The sequence below is a fragment of the Oryctolagus cuniculus genome, chromosome 19 (genome assembly GCF_964237555.1).
Source record: "Oryctolagus cuniculus chromosome 19, mOryCun1.1, whole genome shotgun sequence".
Lineage (NCBI taxonomy): Eukaryota > Metazoa > Chordata > Mammalia > Lagomorpha > Leporidae > Oryctolagus > Oryctolagus cuniculus.
Window position 1 is genome coordinate 7,581,570 of NC_091450.1, and position 21,504 is coordinate 7,603,073.

The 21,504-nt window shown below is 58.6% G+C and overlaps 2 protein-coding genes across 3 annotated transcripts; one reads left to right on the plus strand and one right to left on the minus strand.

Moving 5' to 3' along the window:
- The first annotated feature begins 11,777 nt into the window (after window positions 1-11,777).
- IL27 (interleukin 27) lies at window positions 11,778-17,125 on the plus strand. 2 transcript variants are annotated; one of them, XM_070064903.1, is made up of 5 exons: window positions 11,778-11,924; window positions 13,644-13,804; window positions 13,895-13,993; window positions 14,521-14,679; window positions 16,742-17,125. In XM_070064903.1, the coding sequence occupies exons 1-5, from the start codon at window positions 11,894-11,896 to the stop codon at window positions 16,991-16,993; spliced, it is 702 nt and encodes a 233-aa protein (XP_069921004.1). In that variant the 5' UTR covers window positions 11,778-11,893; the 3' UTR covers window positions 16,994-17,125. The 2 variants fall into 2 exon arrangements, with proteins under 2 accessions (XP_069921004.1, XP_051703602.2); XM_051847642.2 differs by lacking the exon at window positions 11,778-11,924 and having other exon boundaries at window positions 13,510-13,804.
- Window positions 17,126-17,759: 634 nt separating this feature from the next.
- On the minus strand, window positions 17,760-21,473 carry APOBR (apolipoprotein B receptor). The gene is made up of 4 exons (XM_008257948.4): window positions 21,317-21,473; window positions 18,411-20,966; window positions 18,064-18,326; window positions 17,760-17,978 (listed from the first exon to the last, which is right to left on the minus strand). Exons 1-4 carry the CDS (start codon window positions 21,371-21,373, stop codon window positions 17,909-17,911), a joined length of 2,946 nt encoding a protein of 981 aa, XP_008256170.2. The 5' UTR covers window positions 21,374-21,473; the 3' UTR covers window positions 17,760-17,908.
- Window positions 21,474-21,504: the final 31 nt, after the last annotated feature.

Consider the following 21,504-nt stretch of genomic DNA (forward strand, 5'->3'; position numbering starts at 1 on the left):
GGGGTCCCATTTACACGTGCACACTCGCACTCGGCGGTGAGTCGCCTGCGGGCGTGGGCGCCTCTAGACATGCGCACTTGGGGATGGGCCGCTGGTGGGCGTGGTCCCATTTAGACATGCGCACTTGGGGATGGGCCACTGGTGGGCGTGGTCCCATTTAGACTCGCGCACTTGGGGACGGCCCTCTTGCTGCGCCAGAGCTTGGCGTTGGTTTTCTGCGCTCTCTTTATCCCTTCATTCGTTCGTCACGGGCAGTTCAGCCTAGTGGGGAGGGGTGCGGGCTCTCAAGCCAGACTGGGTTCGAATTTCCGCTCTGCCATTGTCCTTTAACCGTCGCTAAAATGGGCTGTTTTCAGGGTGACAGGAGCCATTTGGCCGGTGCCTGGCTCAGAGAGCAGGCGCGGGAGCTGCTGGCTGCACCAGGCTCAGAGAGCCGGCTACGAGCCTCCACTTACTAGTTCCGGGACTTCAGGCACGACCTGTTTCTTCTGTATAAAACAAACCTGATAGGGACCGGCGTCGTGGCACAGTGGTTAAGCCGCCGCCTGCTATACTAGCAGCCCATACAGGCACAGGTTCAAGTCCCAGCTGCTTCGCTTCCGATCCAGCTCCCTGTTAATGGCTTTCTGGCCACCAGTCTTTGGGCCCCTGCACCCATGTGGGAGACCCAGATGGAGCTTCTGGCTCCTGGCTTTCAGCCTGGCCCAGCCTCTGTTGCCGCAGCCATTTGGGCAGTGAACCAGTGGATGGAAATTCCCTCTCTGTGTTCCCCCTCTCTCTGTAACTCTGTCTTTCAATTAAATAAGTCAATGTATGTTTTAAATGAGCGCAAAAGTAGTACTTGCAAAACAGGATTATTGTGAGGGTTAAATGTGCCAGTGGTTGAAGAGTACCCATAGCCGGTGTTATGGCCCAGCAGGTTTAGCCACTACTGCAAGGTGTCGGGCGTAACAAATCTTCCCAGGCAGATGAATCAATTAATTCACAAGCTTTTATTGGGATTCCACTCCCAGGCGAGGTTCCCCGGCCCCAACAGAGCGGGGCCAGGGAAGTCGCCTGTCAGAGGTTGGGCAGGCTCCTTTTATAGATTCAGGGCATGGTGGTTAAAGGTTAAGGCAGGTCTGATCCTCATTGGTTGACCTTTAGGCACCCTTGACAAGGACTTTTCTTCCCCGGAAGTGCGGGTAGGGACTCTCCATTCCCGGAAGTATAGGTCTTCTCTCCTTGCGGATCCCAAAGCTACCAACTACTTGCCAAGTGGTGCCGGCCTCCCATACTGGAGAGCCAGTTTGAGTCCCGACTCCTCCACTTTAGATCCCGCTCCTTGCGAATAGCCTGGGAAAGCAACAGTGGATGGTCCAAGTGCTTGGGCCCCTGCCACACGCGTAGGAGACCCAGATGCAGTGCCTGGCTCCTGGCTTCAGCCTGGCCCGGCCCTAGCTCTTGCAGGCATTTGGGGAGTGAACCAGTTGGATGGAAGATATCACTCACTCTCACTACTCTCTCTCTTTCTGTAACTGCCTTTCAAATAAAGAAATCTTTAAAACAAGAAAAGCGGCTGGCACGCAGAGCATGTGACTAAATTTTAGTGATACTTTTTCCAGTCCTGCTCTGCTCGCCAATGCCTGGGCCAGCTTGAGTCAGCACCCAGTGAGTCCTGGCCGAGGTACTCTGCACACTTTTCTGTCTGAAGCACTCTCTCCACACTGGTTGCTGACACGATGCCCTTTCGACTAAGTGATTCTATTCACCTTACCGTGATTCCTTACATGATCTGGGATTTTTTAAGGATTTATTTATTTATTTGAAAGAGTTACACAGAGGCAGAGCCAGAGAGAGAGAGAGAGGTCTTCCATCTGCTGGTTCATTCCCCAAATGGCCGCAACAGCGGGAGCTGCACCGATCCGAAGCCAGGAGCCAGGAGCTTCTTCTGGGTCTCCCATGGAGGTGCAGGGACCAAAGGACCTGGACCATCTTCTACTGCTTTCCCAGGCCATAACAGAGAGCAGGATGGGAAGTGGAGCAGCTGGGTCTCAAACCGGTGCCCATATGGGATGCTGGTGCTTTAGGCCAGGATGTTAACCCACTGTGCCACAGCGCCGGCCCCAGGATTTTTGATGTTAGAAAACAGTTTTGGGGCTGGTGCTGTGGAACACCAGGTTAAAGCCCTGGTCTGCAGTGCTGGCATCCTATATAGGCACTGGTTCGAGTCCCTGCTGTTCCACTTCCAATTCAGCTCTCTGCTATGGCCTGGGAAAGCAGTGGAAGATGGCCCAAGTCCTCGGGCCCCTGAACCCATGTGGGAGACCGGGAAGAAGCTCCTGGCTTCGGATTGGCGCAGCTCCAGCTGTTGCGGCCAACTGTGGAATGAACCATCGGATGGAAGACCTCTCTCTCTCTCTGGCTCTGCCTCTGTGTAACTCTGACTTTCAAATAAATAAATAAATCTTTTTTAAAAAATCAGTTTTGAGGACAGATCCAAACAAGGGAAAAAATGCCTGCTGCCGGGGTAGAGGGAAATTCCAGACTAGCTTAAGCCAAAGGAGATCGGCTTGTGGAACTGAACATTTCAGAAGCAATTGCTTCAGGACTGGCTGGATCTAGGCACTCAGTCTCAATGACTTTCAAGATTCTAATCTCCATCTCCAGCTCTCAGCTCTGCTTTCCGACGTGGAAGCCACCAGCCAGGAACTCACCCGGGTCTCCCACGTGGGTGGCAGGCGCCCAAGCTCTGGGCTGTCTCCTGTTGTCTTCCCAGGCACATTAGCAGGAGCTGGATCAGAAGCGGAGCAGCAGGGCCTGGAAGGGGTGCTCCGATGTGGATTCCCGGCAGCACAGGGAGTGGCGCTTTAACCCTCTGTGCTGCGGTGCCGCCCCCAGAGAGCCTCTTTCTTGAGGCAAATCCAGGGGCCCACGGCCAGTGAGCCACTTGGCCATCCCTGAACTGTTCACTGCAGAGGGGGCGTGGAGCACCCTGGCTGGCTGGGCCTGCGTCACGCCAGCCTCTAAGAAATGGCAGGTGACTGATTCCCCAAAGGAAATCCATGTCTTCCCTTCCTTCCCTCCCTCCGCACCCGCCCCCGTCTCTTTTCCTTTCATAAGGACAAATGGGGGGCTGGTGCTGTGGCACAGTGAGTTAACACCCTGGCCTGAAGGGCTGGCATCCCATATGGGCTCTGGTTTGAGTCCCGGCTGCTCCTCTTCCGATCCAGCTCTCTGCTGTGGCCTGGGAAAGCAGTAGAAGATGGCCCAAGTCCTTGGGCCCTGCACCCATGTGGGAGACCCGGAAGAAGCTCCTGGCTCCTGGCTTCAGATTGGCGCAGCTCCAGCTGTGCGGCCATCTGGGGAGTGAACCAGCGAATGGAAGACCTCTCTCTCTCTGTCTCTACCTCTCTCTATAACTCTGTCTTTCAAATAAATAAAATAAATCTTAAAAAAAAAAAGGACAAATGGGAGAGCAGGTGAAAATGAAGTCCACCTCTGTCACCAAAAATGCTCTTTTCTCCTCACTCTCTCACCAAATAACCAGTTGACTTTTTTTTTTCTTAATCATTGACTTCTCAAGACAGGCTGAGCATCCCTAATCCAAAAATGCAAGCTCTGAAACGCTCCAGAGTGTTCCTCAACTACTCCAGGGCTGACCCGACTGATGCTGCAAACGAAGAACTCCCCACGTGACGTGGCCTCACCATCAAAACGCAGGTGCAGGCAGGCCTCACAGTGCAGCGGGTTAAACCACACCAGGGACCCTGGCATTCCGCATCAGAGCGATGGTTCAAGTCCCGGCTGCTCCACTTCCAATCCAGCTTCCTGCTAATGTGTCTGGGAAGACAGCAAGGGGTGGTCCAAGTACTGGGGTCCCTGATACCCACATAGGAGACCTGAAGGAGTCTCTGGCTCCTGGCTTCAACCTGACCCAGCACCAGCCATTGTGGCCATTTGGGGAGTGAACCAATGGATAGAGGATCTCTCTCTCTCTCTCTTTCTCAATATGCCTTCCAAATAAATAAATAAGTCTTTTTAAAAAAATCATAAATGCTCTAAAAATATTATCCAAAATCACCTTCAAGCTATGTGTATAGGGTATATGTGAAACAGTTCAGTTCCCAAGATATTTCATTATATATATGCAAATATTCCAAAATCTATAAAAAAATCCTAATCTGGAACACCGCTAGTCCCAAGCATTTTGCAGAAGGGGTGCTCGGCTCTTATGCACAGCACACTCCAGTTTCCGGCGCCTGGCAGAGCCTGCCCTGGGCTGACCCCAGAGTCCCTCTCTAGCCCACGCTCTCCCCACAGGGAGGCCATGAGGCCACTGGCTGGGGTGCCCGGGGAGGTGCAGGGAGAGGTGCTGCTGGAGACAGGTGGCACCCAGAGAACCCTCCCTTGTGGCTTGGGACCAGGGTCCCACCCATTGGTCCCCAGATCTGAGGCTTCCAGGCTGACACTGGGTCCCCAGTTGTCTGCCTCCGCTGGTGCTCAGTCAGCCCTGGAACCCACGGCGAGTGATGCTGCACGCACCAGGAGTGGAACAGCCCCCGGCCCAGGGCCCCCGCTGGCCTGGCTCCCTGTGGTGTCTGCTTCAGGCCTCATTTCCGCTCTGGGTTAGGTCTCAGGGCCACTGTCCCCATCTGCCTGTGGCTCCTCCCCACTTGTAACTGCAGCCTCTTCTTCTTACCTTTTTCTTTTTTTTTTTATTTAAGAGGCAGAGTTACAGACAGAGAGAGGGAGAGACAGAGAGAGGTCTTCCATCCTCTGGTTCACTCCCCAAATGGTTGCAATGGCCAGAGCTTGGCCAGACCAAAGCCAGGAGCCAGGAGCTTCCTCCAGGTCTCCCACATGGGTGCAGGGGCCCAAGGACTTGGGCCATCTTCTACTGCTTTCCCAGGCCACAGCAGAGAGCTGGATCGGAAGCAAAGCAGCCAGGATTCCAAACAGTGTTCATATGGGATGCTGGGGTGGCAGGTGGAGGCTTAACCTGCTACGCCCCCTAATTACCTCTTCTCTTGCATTTACTAATGACAGCTGACCTCTCTCGAGAACTTCCTGTGGCTCAAGTCTTGCACAACTAATAATAGCTACAACCCAGAGAGGCTGCCTTGCCTGTTTGAAGTCTTTTATGCACTGCTGCTCACTGAATCCTCTAAGCGGTCTTAAGAGTTTGCACCTCTTTCTGCATGTTACAGCTGATGATACTGCGGTCCAGAGAGGTGAAGGAACTCGCCTAAGCTCACACAGCATTCCAGGAGGGGAGCCAGGCTCAGGGTTGCACGCTGGGAAAGGATCCTGGGTGTGTCTGACTCCCAAGCCAGGGACCCATGACCCCTCATAGGCTGAGAGGTGGACAGGATTCACAGGGAAGCTGAAGCACACAGCATGTGGCCATCTTGCCCAGAAGGGCAGCGCGGTGCTGGGACTGGAATGGGGACTTTTCACCTCCGGGCTGGTGTTTTCCTCGGCAGACCCTGTCTCCCGGGCTCCGAGCTCTTCCTTCCTGCACTCCCCGGCCTTGGTTTTCCACCTTCTCACTTCCCTTCCCCACTCCGCCTCCACAGGCCAATTCCAGAGAACGCCCAGGAGAGCATCCATCAGCCTCTGGATGTCCCCCGTGCCTGCCAAGGCTGCAGGAGTCGCGGGGCTGGGTGCATAGTCCCCCTTACAAGGAACTTGGAGATTGGACCCAGGCTGAGAAACCTTCTCCCCTCACATTCCCAGAGTCACACTTCACATTTGCAAAAAAAAAAAAATTATATTTATGTAGTTTTCATTTGTATTTGAAATTTAGAGAGACAGAGACAGAGATCATCTACCTGATGGTTCATTCCCCAAATGCCCACAGTAGCCATGGCTGGGCCAGGCCGAAGCCAGGAGCACAGAACTCAATCCTGGTCTCCCAAGTAGGGGCAGAGACCCAAGTACCTGAGCCTCCCAGGGTGCACATTGGCAGCAAGCTGGAATCAGCAGAGCCGGGACACGAACCCGGGCCCTCTGAATATGGGTGTCCCAAGCAAACGCTCAGCCCAGACACCACACTTAGGGGCAGCCCGCTAGGCGGCCGGGATGGGGCGGGACACCTAAGCCCCTTGTGGATAGGGCAGAGGCAGGTGTGATGGGAGGTGCGCATGCGCAAAGGGACAGTGGTCAGACATGGCGAGTGGGGGAATTGCGCCAGATCACCTGTGCTTGGAGTTCTGGGTGAGGCCTCGGCTCCCCGCAGCCTTCCTGCCTTCCCTGAAGGCCATCTTGCATTCCCTAAGGACTCAGCTCCAACCCTCAGAGCTGATGTCCCAGAGCCCACTCCCCATCCCCTCCACCCCCACCCCCCTCCGGCTGACACAGCAGACCGGGCTGTGGGCTTGGTGCTGTCCCTGATCTGCCGGCGGAGCTGAGCGGGACCTCCCGGCCCTGATCCCGGTGCTGAGGTCGTCTTCTACGCTCAGCTCCGGGTTGCCCTGTGCACCTGCCGAGTTACCCTCCACAGGCTCAGAGCTGAAACAGGGCCGGGAAAACAGCCATAAGAGAGGAGAAGCTGTGCCTGGCGCTGTGATGTAGTAAGCTAAGCCCCTACCTGTCTCGCTGGCACCCCCTATGGCCAGCGGTTCAAGCCCCGGCTGCTCCACCTCCCATCCAGCTCCCTGCTGAAGGCCTGGGAAAGCGGTGGAAGGTGGCTGGGGCCCCTGCACCCATTTTGGAAACCCATAGAAGCTCCTGGCTCTTGACTTTGAATTGGCCCTACTCTGTGGCCCTACTGTGGCCATTTGGGGAGTGAACCAGCAGATGAAAGACCTTTCTCTTTCTCTGTCTATAACTCTGCCTCTCAAACAAATAAATATTTAAAAGATTGGAGGATCTTCTGATTCCAGCTCCTTGCTCATGCAGGTTTGGGTCCCAGCCACCCACAGGGGAGACCCTGACTGCATTCCAGGCTCCTCTGGCCCGGCCCCAGCTGTTGGGAGCATTTAGGGAGCGAACAAAGCTGATGCAAGATCTCTGTCTCTGTCCCTCTCTGCCTCTCAAATAAAATGAAAAAGATGAAAGGACTGCCTCTCCTTCCTCTCTCTCTCTCATCTATATTTTCTTTTTTTAAAAAAGATTTATTTGAAAGGCAGAGTTACAGAGAGAGAGAGAGAGAGAGAGAGAGAGAGAGAGAGGTCTTTCATGGCCGCAACAGCTGGAGCTGTGCCAATCCGAAGCCAGGATCCAGGAGCTTCTCTGGGTCTCTCACACAGGTGCAGGGGCCCAAGAATTTGAGCCATCTTCTACTGCTTTCCCAGATTATAGCAGAGCTGGATCGGAAGTGGAGCAGCCGGGACTCAAACTGTCGCCCATACGGGATGTGGCTCTGCAGGCAGCGGGCTCTACCCGCTACACCACAGCACCAGCCCCCACTGCCATTTTGGCCAACAGCTCCTCCAGACTCCCCCTGAGCCTTTCTTTCCCGAATGAATAATTTATTCATCCAAGAAGTATTTCTTAGTTGCTGAAGGCTTGGACTACAAGGAGGGGCGGATGGAACAGCTGGGACTTGAACCAGCGCCGATAGGGGATGCCGGCACTGCAGGAGGTGACTTTACCCGCTATGCCACAGTGCCAGCCCCAAATCCAGATTTTCACTTCTCTGTGTAGTAAGAGCTTTGCTATCACGTTTCAGTATGGAAACTGAGGTGCAGCACAGATCAGTGACTCACGTGAGGTCCCCCCAGGGTAAGCCACACGCTGGAGTCTACCCGGACCCCAGGCTTCCTCCTTTCTAGCAGGCCTCACTCCTCACCACATCCCTTCCGTTTCCCACTGGCTCCAGCCCAAGCCTCAGGCCATCAGTCATCACCCACTTGTGGAAATCGAGGCCAGGGAAGCCAGAGAATGACCCAGGCCCGCTGGCCCTGTGCACTGTGGCCCTGTGGGTCCTTGCTAAGGGGCTTCTCCATGCCAGGGCCGTGCCCGGCAGCGCAGGTGCCCCCTTTGCCATCTCTGGAGCATGGTGCCAGAACAGGGGCTGGAGGAGAGGGCCGACAGTGAGACCCAGCGTGCAGGTTAGCCCCAGGCCTGTTGCTCCATCCGGGTAACTGACATGTCACCGGCCATGAGCACATGGGTCTGGCACATGGGGCAGAAGATGGATTGGCTCAACAACGATTTGTTCAGAGCCTCCTCTTGCTAGCTTCTGGATACACATCAGTGCACAGAACAGGCAAAAGTCTCCACCCTTCTGGAACCCATATTCCAATGCTTGGAGACAGACAAAAGTCTAAATGTGCAGAGGTGAAGTCTCTACAATAAGTCAATGCCAGGGGGCCGGCGCTGTGGCGTAGCAGGTAAAGCCGCCGCCTGCAGTGCCAGCATCCCATATGGGCACTGGTTCAAGTCCCAGCTGCTCCACTTCTGAGCCAGCTCTCTGCTGTGGCCTGGGATAGCAGTGGAGGATGGCCCAAGTGCTTGGGCCCCTGCACCCACATGGGAGACCCAAAAGAAGCTCCTGGCTCCTGGCTTCGGATCTGCGCAGCTCCAGCTGTTGCGGCCAATTGGGGAGTGAACCAGCGGATGGATGACCTCTCTCTCTTTCTGCCTCTCCTTCTGTGTGTAACTCTTACTTTCAAATAAAAAAAAATCTCTAAAAAAAATGCTGAGGTCTCCATGGGTCTCACATGAGACAGAGGTTTGAGGTGCGCTGGGGGACCTACGCCAACAAACCAGGTACAGATGCCCCGGAACTGCGTAAGGGGACGCCCATACTTCTGGGGCCATGATTTGGCTCCAAAGCCACAACTCGCTGATGCCGCTTCATGGCACACACACTTAAATGGTTTTGCCGGGAGCTGGCGCTGTGGCATAGTGAGTAAGGCTGCTGCCTGAATATGGGCATCCCATAGGGGCACCTGTTCGAGCCCCAGCTGCTCCACTTCCGATCCAGCTCTCTGCTATGGCCTGGGAAAGCAGTAGAAGATGGCCCAAGTCCTTGGGCCCCTGCACCCACGTGGAGACCTGGAAGAAGCTCCTGGCTCCTGGCTTCGGTCTGGCCAAGCTCTGGCCATTGCAGCCATTTGGGGAGTGAACCAGCAGATGGAAGCGCGCTCTCTCTCTCTCTCTCTCTTTCTCTCTCTTTCAACTAAGTAAATAAAAATCTTTAAAAAACAATGATTTTTCTGTCCACATCCTAGAGGAACAAAGCAGAACCTCATAGGAAATCTACCCCCACGTCATCCAGGAACTTAGACTACTTGTTAAATTTCAATTTATTTATTTTTCACTTTTATTTGAAATGCAGAGAGACAGACAGACAGACAAGACAGAGAGACCTTCCATCCACTGGTTCACGCCTCAAATGCCTGCAATGGGCAGGGCTGGTCCAGGTCAAAGCCAGAAGCCAGGAAGTCCAGCCAGAACTGTAACGTGAGCGGCCGGGGCCCTATGGACTTGAGCCATCACCTGCTGCCTCCCAGGGTGCGCGGGAGCAGGAGGCTGGCTCAGCAGCGAAGGAGCTGGCTAGGACTTCCACAGGAGCCACAAGGCCTGCCCCGAGGTCAATGTTAAGCCACCTGGGAATGTGTGCTGCAGAGGTGCGGGGCCCTAACGATGTGTAAATCCCCACGCGTGGGCTTCCCGAGGATTTACTGATGTTGCTGCTGGATGGAAATCCTGATGACAACATAGAACCTTACCCGAGCAAGCTGTCCTTTACGGAGTTCCAACCTTGCAACAGTAACTTGAACTTCACTAAAGGGACTCGAGGGGTGGGTGCTGGACTCAGTGAGTAAGACCCCGCGTGGGTGTGCCCACCCCCATATAATTCCCCGGGCTGGAGCCCCCGCTCCACTTCAGATGTCAGTTTCCTGCTAGTGTGCACCGGGGGAGGCTGCAGATGGTGGCTCATCTGATGGGCCCCTGCCACCCATGTGGATGGAGTTCCAGGTTCCTGGCTTTGGCCTGGCCTACCCCTGGTTGTAGTGGGCATTTGGGGAGTGAATCAGAGGATGGAAGATTTTTGTCTTTCTCAGTCTGTCTCTCAAATAAATAAATTTAAATTTAAAAAGACAAACAAGGGGGCCGGTGCTGTGGCATAATAGGTTAAACATCTACCTGCAGCACCCAACATCCATATGGGTGCCGGTTCAAGTCCCGGATGCTCCTCTTCTGATATGGGAAAGCAGTAGGAGATGGCCCTTTAAGAAAACAAAAACAAAAACAGAAAGACAAACAGGCAAGTTGCTGGACTGGGAAGAAGGTGAGGCGAGGGGGGAGGCTGGCAGAAGGTGACTGCGGCTGGGGTGAGAAGGGCAGGCGGAGGGAGGGCCAAGCTCCTGGGCACTTGGGAGAAGCCTGACCACACACCAGGGGCTGTGATCAGAGAGTGCGAGAGGTGGGGGCTGAGATCTGAGAGGCGCAGCTGCTCGTGGTCATGGCGACTTCGGAGGGACACGGCGAGAGCGGCAGGCAGGACTCTTGTGGTCAAGGGTGAGGGCTGGCCTTGCCCTTGATGACAGCAGGACGTGACGTGGGTGTATGTGGAAGAGCCACCAGGGCTTGGTCTGTCCACACCACCAGGCCCGCAGTGCGCGGGACCCTCCCTCCCCAGCGAGAAGCCCCTGCGACCTGGGGCATGAGCTGCCACCACTGGGGGGCGCTGCCCAGCTTCCTGGTCCTCCTCCTCGTCCAGCTGCTTCCGGGGGGCAGCTGCTGGTACTTCCCTGGCACCGGGTCCCGGGCAGCTGCAGTGGGCAGTGCACAGGCAGAGCTGAGGAGGCAGGGTACGGGAAGGGGAAGTCCCTTTGGTTTCTATCTCACAGCAGGGACCTAGCAGGGAAACCCCACAGGTCCCAAAAGGAAAGTGGCAGCAGTGGGCCTTGGGGAAGACCAAGAAACCCCCATCCTCTCCCAGAAGATGGGAAATCCAGGGTGGGGCTGAGGGCGGGGCTGTGCTGGAAGAGAGCTCTGCGGTCACCCGAGCCATGACCGTGTCCTCCGCAGGGTTATTCTGGGTGCTGGCTGAGCCTTGATCCTGGCCATTGACTGAACCCTTATCCCAGCCCAGCCCAAGCCACAGCCTCAGGCAGAACCTTGACCGCAGACTGAGCCCTGTCTGACAGTGGGCTGAGCTCCAGGCCCGACTCTGATGGGCCACACGCGGAGCCCTGGGTCACTGCGAGTGTGCTGACCTGAAGCCCAGACAGAGACAGGACATTCACCCCAGGCCAGGCTCGGGGTCCTGCTGCTTGCTGTAGACCAGGCTCTAGTCCTGTGTCTGACTCTGGCCAAAGACCAACATTGTTGGTCCTTCCCGGAGCCCTGACCTTGATTCCAGACTTGGCCTTTGACCTGTTCTCTTCTAGCCCTGGCCTGGTTCCTGGCATGCTGGTCCCAGCCCTAAAAACCATCAGACCAAACCCCAGCCCTCCACCAAGCTCCACATCCATCAACCCCTCTGTCAGCCATCTGGTAAACCCAAGAATACGGCTGACTCGAAGTCCCAAGGCCCCTCTGGTGGGCAGTCCCCTCACCTGTCTGTGTATCTTTTGGGCCATGGTCCAGTGATGGCTCTGGGATGATGGTGAAAGGGTGGAGAAGCAAAGAGGTGGAGGAATTCTGAGTGCTTGAGCCCCTCCCAGTGAATAGAGCCGGGCGTTGAGGGAAGGCCCGGGCTCCGGCACTTAGCAATGGGTCAGCAGTTGCGTGGACTGAAACCCCAGCTTCCCGCTACCCCCACTGTGCCTCCCACCCCCTCTGGGAAGGGAAATTACATTTCCCCATTTTAGCAAGGGGTGGTCAAGGAGGGAAGACTGAGTGAATTCAAAGCTGAAAGTACAAGCAGGACGGAAAGTGAAACCGGGCGCAGCCCCCAATATAAGACTCCCCCTACCCAGGAGATGGCTGGCCAGAGAGGCTGGGCCCTGCCATGGGCCAGACAGCGGGCAACCTCGGCTGGCGTGAGTGAGAGGCTAGGGCTGGGGGCAGAGGGATGGAAGGCTTGTCTGAGACTGGGCAGGGTGGGGTGGGGGGAGAGGGGCTCGCCTGGTGGGGACAGAGCCGAGGGGCTGGGGACCAACGCCTTGGCCAAGACGGATGACGGAGCTGGCTGGAGGGGGCGGCAATGAGGGGCGGGGGTGCAAGGCACAGGGGTTTGGCCAGGGCTGGGCAGGGGATGGAAGAGTTTGACTGGCACAAATGGGGCAGGGGTGAGGGGTGGATGGGCAGTGGTTGGGCCAGAGCTGGAAGTCTGGACTGGGTGGTATGGGCAGGCAAATGATGGAAGCAGGGCTAGGCAGGTGAGTGGAGAGGTGGGAGTGAGCGAATGGGCAGGGGCCAGACCGTTGGGCTGAGGCAGCTAGAGGAGGAGCCGACCCAGGTGGGGCCAGCAGCCTGACTCCCCCCTGGGTGTTCAGCCTGGAAGAACGGCCGATCTGCAGTGGGTGGCTGAAGCCCTCAGAGGCTAGAACCAGACAGTGCGGAGGGAGGAACAGGTGACAGGTCCCGGGAGGGGCCAAGAACCGGAGGACGGGGACAGAGGGTTCAAAGGCCAGGGCCGAGAACCCAAGGACCTGCTGCAGAGGGCCAGGGCTGGTGTGGAGGCTCCAGGCTCAGGCAGGAGGTGGACATAGGTAGGGGTGACGGCACAGCTCAGTCTGGGTGGGCAGGGTGTGGGGGGCCCCCAACATGGAGCTAAGGAAGAATCCCATGCTGCTTTAAGTCCCTGGGATGCCCGGGGATCTGAGTGGCCCCCCAAGCCAAGGACCCTGAATGCCGGAGATCTTAGGCATTGCCCACAGCAGGGGCATGGGTATCTCCAGAAACTCCCCTTAACCCTTACTGGGAGGTGGGGGGCACATTCCAGGCAGCAGAGGCTCCGGCACCACAAAGCGACAAGGCAGAGGCACCAGGCACCGGCAGAGCAGGGCCCGGCCCGCGTGGACTCGGGGTCAGTTCTGGTTTGTTTCCAGCAGCGTTGTGTAACTCCTGCGATTGCTGGATTTCCTCTCCCTGGGGAGAAACTGCTGAACACTGCCCCTTCCCAGAGCCGGCCCCCACCGCCCTGCTCCCTGCCCCGCTGCCCTCTCTTTCCAGGAAAACACAAGGCGGGATGCACCCCCAGAAATCGGCCTGCTCCGACTCCCCCCATTTTACAGATCCCCCTCACTCCCTGGGATGGAGCCTCCAGCATTGCTAGTCTGGGCCCTGGGGCCTTGTGGGGTCGCAGCCATCAGAGTCGCCTGGCTGAGTCCCGAGAGTGCTTGGCAGGACACAGCATGCCCACTCCCGGGACAGGCGCCTGCCCCCTCTCAGTTCCTGGCTCTGCATCCCGACGGATCTAGAATCCAGTCCCGGCTCCCCCCTCGCCCTCTGGCCACCCGGCTTTGAACGCGATAGGCAGTTGTACAGTTTGTTCACTGAACAAGGCAGCTGGCCAAGGGTGGTAGTAGGGGTCAAGATCCAGTCTCTGTCTTCTTGCAAATGTGGGCCTTCTGTGTAGAGATGGCACCTGGTGACCTCAATCGCCCCCTCATGTTTTTTGGGGGGAGCTGTGGGTTGATGCCTGTGACACCCCCCACCTCGCAGTGCTCGCATGCGGGGCGGGCTCTCGGCAAAGGCACAAGATCTTCCTTCTTCCACATCTTTCTCCAGCTTCTCGCCCACCCTCACCTCTCCAGGGCTCAGCCTGCTGCTGCTGTCCTTGCTCCTGGTGCGAGCCGGCGTCTGGGGATTCCCAAGGCCCCCGCAGAGCCCGCAGGAGCTGCGCAGGGAGTTCACGGTCAGCTTGCACCTCGCCAGGAAGCTGCTGTCTGAGGTTCGAGGCCAAGCGCACCGCTTTGTGAGTCTCCCTTCTGCAGCCGACGGTGGGGGTGGCCAATCCCCGAGCCCCGAGCCCCTCCGGCCCCCACTGACAGACTTTGCCCTACAGGCTGAAGCTCACCTGCCGGGGGTGAACTTGGACCTCCTGCCCTTGGGGGAGCAGTTCCCCAACGTGTCCTTGACCTTCCAGGTCTGGCGCCAGCTCTCTGTGAGTGAGGGACTAGGGGTGGGGGGGGCAGGGAGCTGCAGACGAAGCTGGGGGTTGAGTTCAGGTGGATTTGGAGACAGCTGAGGCTGAGGATGGCATTGGACATGAACATGAGGCTGGAAGAGGGAAATGGGGCTAGGGAGAAGGCAGATGATGGAACTGTCTGGGGTCCAGGGGATCAGAGGGAAGGGGGACGGGGTTGAGGTTTGGGATGAGGATGGGCGTAGAAGGGGCCTGGAGAGGAGGGTGACGGTCGAGTGGGAGGTGGTGGGGTGGGCAGGGGCCGGGAGGTGGGGGAGGGAGTCTAGAAGTGGAGGAGGTGAGAACGAAGCTGGGACTGAGGAGGGAGAGAGCACAGAAACGTGAGAGCAGATGAGGAGCGCGGGTGGTGGAGAGGGGGTCCGGCAGGGGACTGGAGGAGGAGGAGGTGAGGAGGGGCCGGATCCTGGGGTTTGTGCTGGATGGAGACGGGGAGGGGTTTGACACCGGTCCTCCGGGCCTCTGGGGCTCTCCTCCCCCTGTAATAGGACTCAGAACGACTCTGCTTCCTCTCCGCGGCGCTCCGGCCCTTCCGCGGCCTGCTGGGGGAGCTGGGGAGCCAGGCAGGCTGGAGCGGCTCCGAGAGGATGCGGCTGTGGGCCGCGAGGCTGGACCTCCGGGACCTCCAGCGACACCTCCACTTCCAGGTAGAGCCCCTCCCCCAGCCTGTCCTCCCCCAGCACCTGACCTGCAGGACTGAGGCTCACGCCCCGCCCACGGGGTGAAGCAGCCTGGAAGGGGTTGTTCCAGATTCTCTGAGTGTGAGTGTGCAAGAGCGTGCAGGCGTGAGAATGGATGGGCTTGTGGGTGAGCAGGTGTGATAGAGTGTATGCGTGTGCATGAGAGTATGTAAGAGAGCATACGAGTGCACAGGTGTGATCATGGATGAGCGTGCAAGCGTGCAAGTGTGTGTGGGTGGATGTGCAGGTGTGATAGTGTGTATGAGTGTGCGTGAGTGTGCAGGTGTGAGCGTGGAAGAGGGGTGTGAGTGCAGATGTGAGAGTGGATGGGTATGTGGGTGAGCAGGTGTGAGAGTGTATATGAGTGTGCAAGTGTCTAAGAGGGTGTGTGGGTGTGCGAGATGTGCAAGTGTGTGTGTGAGTAGATGGGTCTGTGGGTGTACAGGCGTGATAGTGAGTGGATGCGCGTGCAAGCGTGTGAGTGGATGGGTGTGTGGGTGTGCAGGTGATACTGTATATGAGTGTGTGTGTGTGCATGAGTGTGCAGCTGCACCAGGCCCTGACTCTGCCCCCTACTCTGACTCCTCTTGCCCACCGCTCCTCAATGAGACAGCTGCTCTGGGGCCCCCAGGACAGCATCAGGTACCAGCAGCCCTGGTGACAACATCGGCTCTCTCCTCCCTCTGATTCTCTGACGTCACCCAGACCCTCCTCAACCTCTCAGGGAAATAGCAACTTCACCTTTAGTAAAAACAGAATAGAAAATGCAAGCAGCAGGAAGAGTAGGTACGTCATCGCTCTGCCCGGCTCTGCTCCCGTGTCAGGTCCAATGAGCAGAAAGGAACCTGCTGGACCCCTCCCCCACCCCCCCAGCCCCCGGGGACAGTCCTGTGGGAAGGGCCCAGCTCTCTGACACCTTGCTCCACAACTTCCAATTTCCCAAACCAAAAAGTCAGGTAGGACCTGAGAGATGGCCACATAACGGAAGATCCAAAGTAGGGGTTGTCGGGGGAAACTGTGGCTCTGTGGTCACTGACGTCATTATGAGCCGTCGGGCACCGGCGAGGGGACTTCAAAAAGTTCATGGAAAATGGAATTAAAAGATAAGCGGCCGGCGCCGCGGGTCACTAGGCTAATCCTCCGCCTTGCGGCGCCGGCACACTGGGTTCTAGTCCCGGTCAGGGCGCCGGATTCTGTCCCGGTTGCCCCTCTTCCAGGCCAGCCCTCTGCTGTGGCCAGGGAGTGCAGTGGAGGATGGCCCAAGTGCTTGGGCCCTGCACCCCATGGGAGACCAGGAGAAGTACCTGGCTCCTGCCATCGGATCAGCGCGGTGCGCCGGCCGCAGCGTGCCAGCCACGGTGGCCATTGGAGGGTGAACCAACGGCAAAGGAAGACCTTTCTCTCTCTCTCTCTCTCTCACTGTCCACTCTGCCTGTCAAAAAAAAAAAAAAAAAGATAAGCTTATTTTGGTGCCAAAAATTCTGAAATCCATGCACGTTTTTCATGATGTATATTTTAATGACCTGTTTGAAGATCCCTTGTGTGCATGGATTTTGGTAAAAAAAAAAATGTAAGATTTATCTATTTATTTGAAAGGCAGAGTGATAGAAAGAGAGGGATCTTCCATTCGCTAGTTCACACCCCAAATGGCTACAACAGCTGGGGCTGGGGCCTGGCCAAAGCCAGGAGCCTGGAAAGCCATTTGAACCTCCCACATGGGTGCAGGGGCCCAAGCACTTGGGTCATCTTCTGCTGCTTTCCCAGGCGCATTAGCAGGGAGCTGGATTGGAAGCAGAGCAGCTGGGACTTGAACCGACGCTCCAATATGGGATGCTGGCATCTCAAGTGATGACTAAACCCACTGTGCCACAATGCTGACTCCCCACCCCCACATTTTTTGCACCCCAATAAACGTTATCTGTTCGTTTCAGTTTTCCATGAACTTTTTGGATGCACCCTTGACTAAGGCACGAGGATTCGCTAAGCTTCTCAGCCTGGCCACTGTCTGACCCCTGGGCTTCTCCTACAGGTGCTGGCCGCAGGATGCGACCTCCCCGAGCAAGAGGAAAGGGAAGAGGGGAAGGGGCTGCTCCCAGGGGCTCCAGGCGGCCCCTCCCCAGCGTGGGCCCAGCTGTCCTGGCCCCAGCTCCTCTACAACTACCAGCTGCTGCACTCCCTGGAGCTCGTGCTGTCGCGGGCTGTGCGGGATTTGCTGCTGCTATCCAAAGCCGGGCACCCTGTCCAGGCCTTGGGGCTCCCCACCACCCAGCCCCAGCCCTGACCAAGGCACTTCCGAGCCCGTGCCCCTCACCTTTTAGGGCTGGAATCATGGCCAACGGGACAGGGTCCAGTTCATTGCCTTGGACCAGGCGGGGCCCCTCCACCGGCCCCCAGCCGCAGGCCCCACCCAAAAACTCCAGCCCCTTCAGTCCTTGCCAGTATTTATTTCTTGGATATTTATTTATTTAGTGGGGAGATGATGGTTTATTTATTGTATCGTCCTTGGGCTGGGCCACCATGGTGGGTCCTAATAAAGCCCTCTTACCCTCACTCTGGTCTCTGTTTCTTTTCAGAGAAGGGGGACCGGCGCCTGTGGGGCAGGAGGGCCTGGGAGGGAGTTGGTGGCCCCTATTCTCCCTGGGCCTCTCCCTCTGCACCTTCATTTTTGGGGTTCCTTACCCATCGTCCCCACCTCTGGCCTGCACAGCTGGCGGTTGCCACAGTAACCAGTTCTGAGACCAAGTGACTGTTCCGGATGCTCCAGACACTGGTCTGTTACCCATCAACCTTTGCTTCCTAGCGGTGCTCCCCAGGTCCCCTGAACCTGGCTTTGACCCCCAAAAGTGACAGAGGTGTCACAGTCAGCAGAGTGCATGCAGAGTTTGGGAGCAGAAAGACGAGAATCATCTCTGTCCCCTGTCCTTTGTCTGGGCCCCCGAGCAGGCTGGCGAGGTCGGCAGGGCAGGGACCCGTGGGTGGTGGTTCCAGCAGGGTAGGTGGTCCACAGCCACACTCAGGAAGTTCAAGGTCTTTGCAGATGTCTGCTTTTGTCTGCGCCACAAAGAACACACTGAGAAACTGAGGCTCGGGGAGGGGAACACGTGTGTCTAAGGTGACAAGGGGCGCTGGAGGAGAGCGGGCCTGGGGGTCTTCTGTCCCCTCCTCAGGGTCTGACTCTCGGGGTGTCAGCTCCCCATCACTGTGGCTTCGGCCGGCCCAGGCGGGCTTGCAGCTCCTGCATCATGCCAGGGTGTGCAAGGCCAAACCTGGAGACAGAAGACAGGTCATGCGTGCTGTCCCCAGGGACCCCCCAGCACCCTGTGTGTCCCCACCCAGTGCCCCCACGCCTACCCTTGTCCCAGGGGCCTCCTGGCTGGCACTGGGGTCCCTTCAGGCCTTGGAGGGCTTGGTTCCTGGGGTTCCTGTGCCTGGAGAAGTCTCTCCGCAGGGGCCGACGGCCCCTCCTCGGGTTGCGGGCTGTGAGGTCCCTCCTGCTCCTTGGGGCCGGGAGTCCGCCGGAAGGAGGGCCGGGAGCGACGCTGGGATGAGCTCCGGGACAGGAGTGCGCGGCTCCGTGGGACAGAGACGTCCAGGCGCGCGCCAGGGAGCAGGTCCTGCAGGCGAGGGGCTCAGAGGACTGCTGGGCCGGCTTCCAGAGCCTTCTGGCTCCCGCCCTGCACCCCGCCAGGAGCCCTCACCTCGCTCCAGCTGCTGCAGGCATCAACGCCAGCGTCTCCCAGGGCCTCAGCAGGGGCCAGGGCTGGTGGCGGCCCTGCCTTGCTCTGGATGGCTACCACACCTTCTGGATCCGAGTCTTCGGCCCCCACCCGCTGGTCTCCAGTCACCTGGATGCCCTCGGTAGGGAGTCCCCAGGCCTCTCCCTCTGGGCGATGCACCCCGCACCACCCCTCACTTTGCTCACTTGCTTGCCTTCCCCCCGCCTCTTCTTCTAGATGCTTCCACTCTTCCCCCCTTCCCCCCGCCTCTTCTTCTAGATGCTTCCACTCTTCCCCGAGAGTCTCCACTAGGGCTCCGAGCTCCTCTGCCCTGGCTGCCTGGGAGCCCGAGCTATGGTGACCCATCCTGTCACTCCCTTCTGCCACCGGCGATGCCCCCACCTCGGCCTGCTCCTCTTCCCTGGGCCCCCAGGTCTCCGTGTGGTCCTCTCTGCCTGTCACATCCTCTGCTGGGCCCTGCAGGCCAAACTCCTGTCCTGCTTGGGTCTCTCCCTCTGCAGCCTGCACCAGCTCCTGGCCTCCGCCAGCCTCCTCCCTCCCAGCTGAATCCCAGCCTCTCTCAAACGCCCCCAGCCCAGCCGCCCCAGCCTCCCTTTCAGTCCCCTCGCTGGCCTCAGCGGTGCTCACACCGGGCACGGCTGCATCCTGCATGTTCTCTTCCGCTGAAGGAGTGGGTGGCGCGGCCCCGCTGTCCTGCAGGCTCTGAGCCCCCTCCTGTGGCCTGCAGCCCACCCCGGGAGTTCCATCTGCCTCCCACTGCCTGTCTGTGGTCTCTCTGGCCTCTGACTGTCCCGGGAACCAGCCTGTCCCTTCCCCTGTCCCGTGGCTTCCGGTCACCTCTTGGTTCTCGGTTTCGGAGGCCTCCCCCTCCCCAGCTCCACACCCAGTTTCTTTTGCTCTCTCCCACTCTCCACCTGCGTTGCCCGGGATCTCCCCGCCTCCTTCCTCCTCGGCCTCGGCCTCCGGGGCCTGGCCTCTTGCGGCTACCTCCGGCACTGTGTCCCCTCTTTCCTCCCAGGTGTCCCTCCTCTGGTTTTCCCAGGCGTCTGCCTCCGGGACCTCGGGCTTGGCAGACCCCACGTGCCTGGAACATTCCTCTGTCCTCGCTTCGCTCAGGGCTGCTCCTCTCCCTGGCCCGCTCCAAGCCCCCTGTTCCTCCTCCAGCTGCTCTGCTGGGGTCTGGGCACCTCCCGTCAGCTTCCAGTCCTGGCCCCCAGAGCCCCACTCCTCCCCCAGTGCTTCTTGGCTCCTCTGCACCTCCTCGCTCTTCCTCTCCCCTGCCAACTCCTCCTCCTCGGGCCTGGTCTCTGGGGCGGCCTCCAAGTCAGCATCAGGGTGCGCCTCTTTGTCAGGCGGCAGCTCAGTCTCTGTGGCCCACTGACTCCCTCTCTCCTCCTGGGCCTCCTCTGCCCACACTGCCTCCTGCACCCTGGGCGCATCAGCCCCGAATTCCGGGTCCTGCCTCTCCACCGCCTCTGCGCGGAGCTGGCTGGCCTGGCCCCCAAAGCCCTGCTCTGCCTCCTCCTGGCCTGCGGCAGCCTCCCCAGCTGCTGTGGGGCCCTCAGCTCCCAGGGCCTGGGTCTGCTTGTGGAAAAGGCTCAGCGCAGCCTCTGTCTTCTCATTTGCCTCCTCCTCTTGCTCCTCCTCCTCCTCCCCTTCCCGGGGGGTCTCCTCTTGGACCCAGCTTCTCCCAGAGGCCTCTGGGGCCTTTTCCCTCAGGACTGGCCCATAGCCTGTCTCCCTGACTCCCAGGAGCTCAGCCTCCTCCCTGCTCGGGGCTGTGCAGGCCTCCGCCTCTTCTTGCTCCTCCTCCTCCCTGGCCAAGGCTGTCCCGCCCTGCTCCTTGCCCAAGGCTGCCCCGTCCTCAGCCTCTGCCCCAGTGCTCGGGCCACTTCTCCCCACTGCCACTCCCTCTTCTCTCTCAGCCTCCTGGGCCCCAGGCTCCTCCGTTTCCTCGATGTCGCCTCCTGCCACCTGCTGCCCCTCCTGGCCAGCAGCACCAGCAGTCCTCTGGGGCTCTCTGTGCCAGGTCCACTCTGGCTCCGCCCCTCTGGCCATCCCTGGCACTCCTGCCCGGACCTCTTCCTCCTCCCCCTTCTGTTCCCAGATCCTCGGCGGCTCCCCCCTGCTCACTTCCTGTTCTCTGGGCTCCTGCCTCTCCTGGGCTTGGCTGCTGCTGTCCCGGTGAGCCCCAGATGTCACATGCTCCAAAGAGGCACTCAGCTCCTGGCCCCTGGCAGCCTGGGCTGCCTCCCCAGCCCCCGCGGCCTGCCTCTCTGCCCAGGACCCGCGGGAGCTGCCTTCTCCCCACCCCGGGGGCTGTTCTGCCGCTGAGTGTTCCTCCTGGCATCGTCCCGCCTCTCCACCTGCCTCGCTTGGGCTGCCACTAAGGCCCTCCAGCGCCTCTTGGGCTTCCTCCTCCACAACCTCCCCCAGCTCCGCGGCTGCCCGTGCCTCCCTCTCTACTGTGGGGACCTCATCTCCCATGAGGTAGGAGACAAAGGCACTGAAGGAATCCTAGGAAAAAAAAAAAAAAGAGAGAGAGAAATGTGGGCAGAGGCATTAAGGGGAGGCCCAGCCCTTCCCAGAAGGCCCCGGGCCAGGGGAGCCCCCAGGGAAATGAAGCAAGGGTTTTGGATGTGGGAGAGAAAGGAAACAGAATCTGCAGGGGGGGACAGGAAAGGAGCCCAGGTTACAGGTGTGTGTGTGTGTGTGTGTGCGCGTGCGCGCACGCGCGTGTGACTCAAAGGACAGAACAGATCGGGCCAGGAGGCTGCCGTGTCTTGCGAAAGGAATCTGTAGCAGGGAAAGAAAGGTTCCCAGGGAGTGGGGTGAAAGCCTTGGACACCTCCTTGCCCCCTTCTCACCAGTGCCCCTCTCCAGGCCTGACGCAGCCCAGGGAGGTAGAGCCGCAGGAAGTCCATTCTGTCTGTCTCTGTGTCCAGAAAGCTGATAATGACCGTCCACACCCGCCAAGGCAGCCCAGGACCCAAGACACTTCCTCTTCCCCTGTCTCTCCCTGACACATCCCCACCCCAGGCCCTGCCCACCTTCC

Bases quoted from the DNA above. Each gene is read 5' to 3' on its own strand.
- IL27 (XM_051847642.2), top strand. From the start codon at position 13,559: ATGCGGGGCGGGCTCTCGGCAAAGGCACAAGATCTTCCTTCTTCCACA. The intron at 13,805-13,894 runs GTGAGTCTCCCT...TTTGCCCTACAG, and splicing joins GAGGCCAAGCGCACCGCTTT to GCTGAAGCTCACCTGCCGGG. The intron at 14,680-16,741 runs GTAGAGCCCCTC...CTTCTCCTACAG, and splicing joins AGCGACACCTCCACTTCCAG to GTGCTGGCCGCAGGATGCGA.
- APOBR (XM_008257948.4), bottom strand. From the start codon at position 21,373: ATGGACTTCCTGCGGCTCTACCTCCCTGGGCTGCGTCAGGCCTGGAGA. The intron at 20,967-21,316 runs GTGAGAAGGGGG...TTTTTTTCCTAG, and splicing joins AGGCCTGGAGAGGGGCACTG to GATTCCTTCAGTGCCTTTGT. The intron at 18,327-18,410 runs GTGAGGGCTCCT...CCTCGCCTGCAG, and splicing joins CCTGCAGCAGCTGGAGCGAG to GACCTGCTCCCTGGCGCGCG.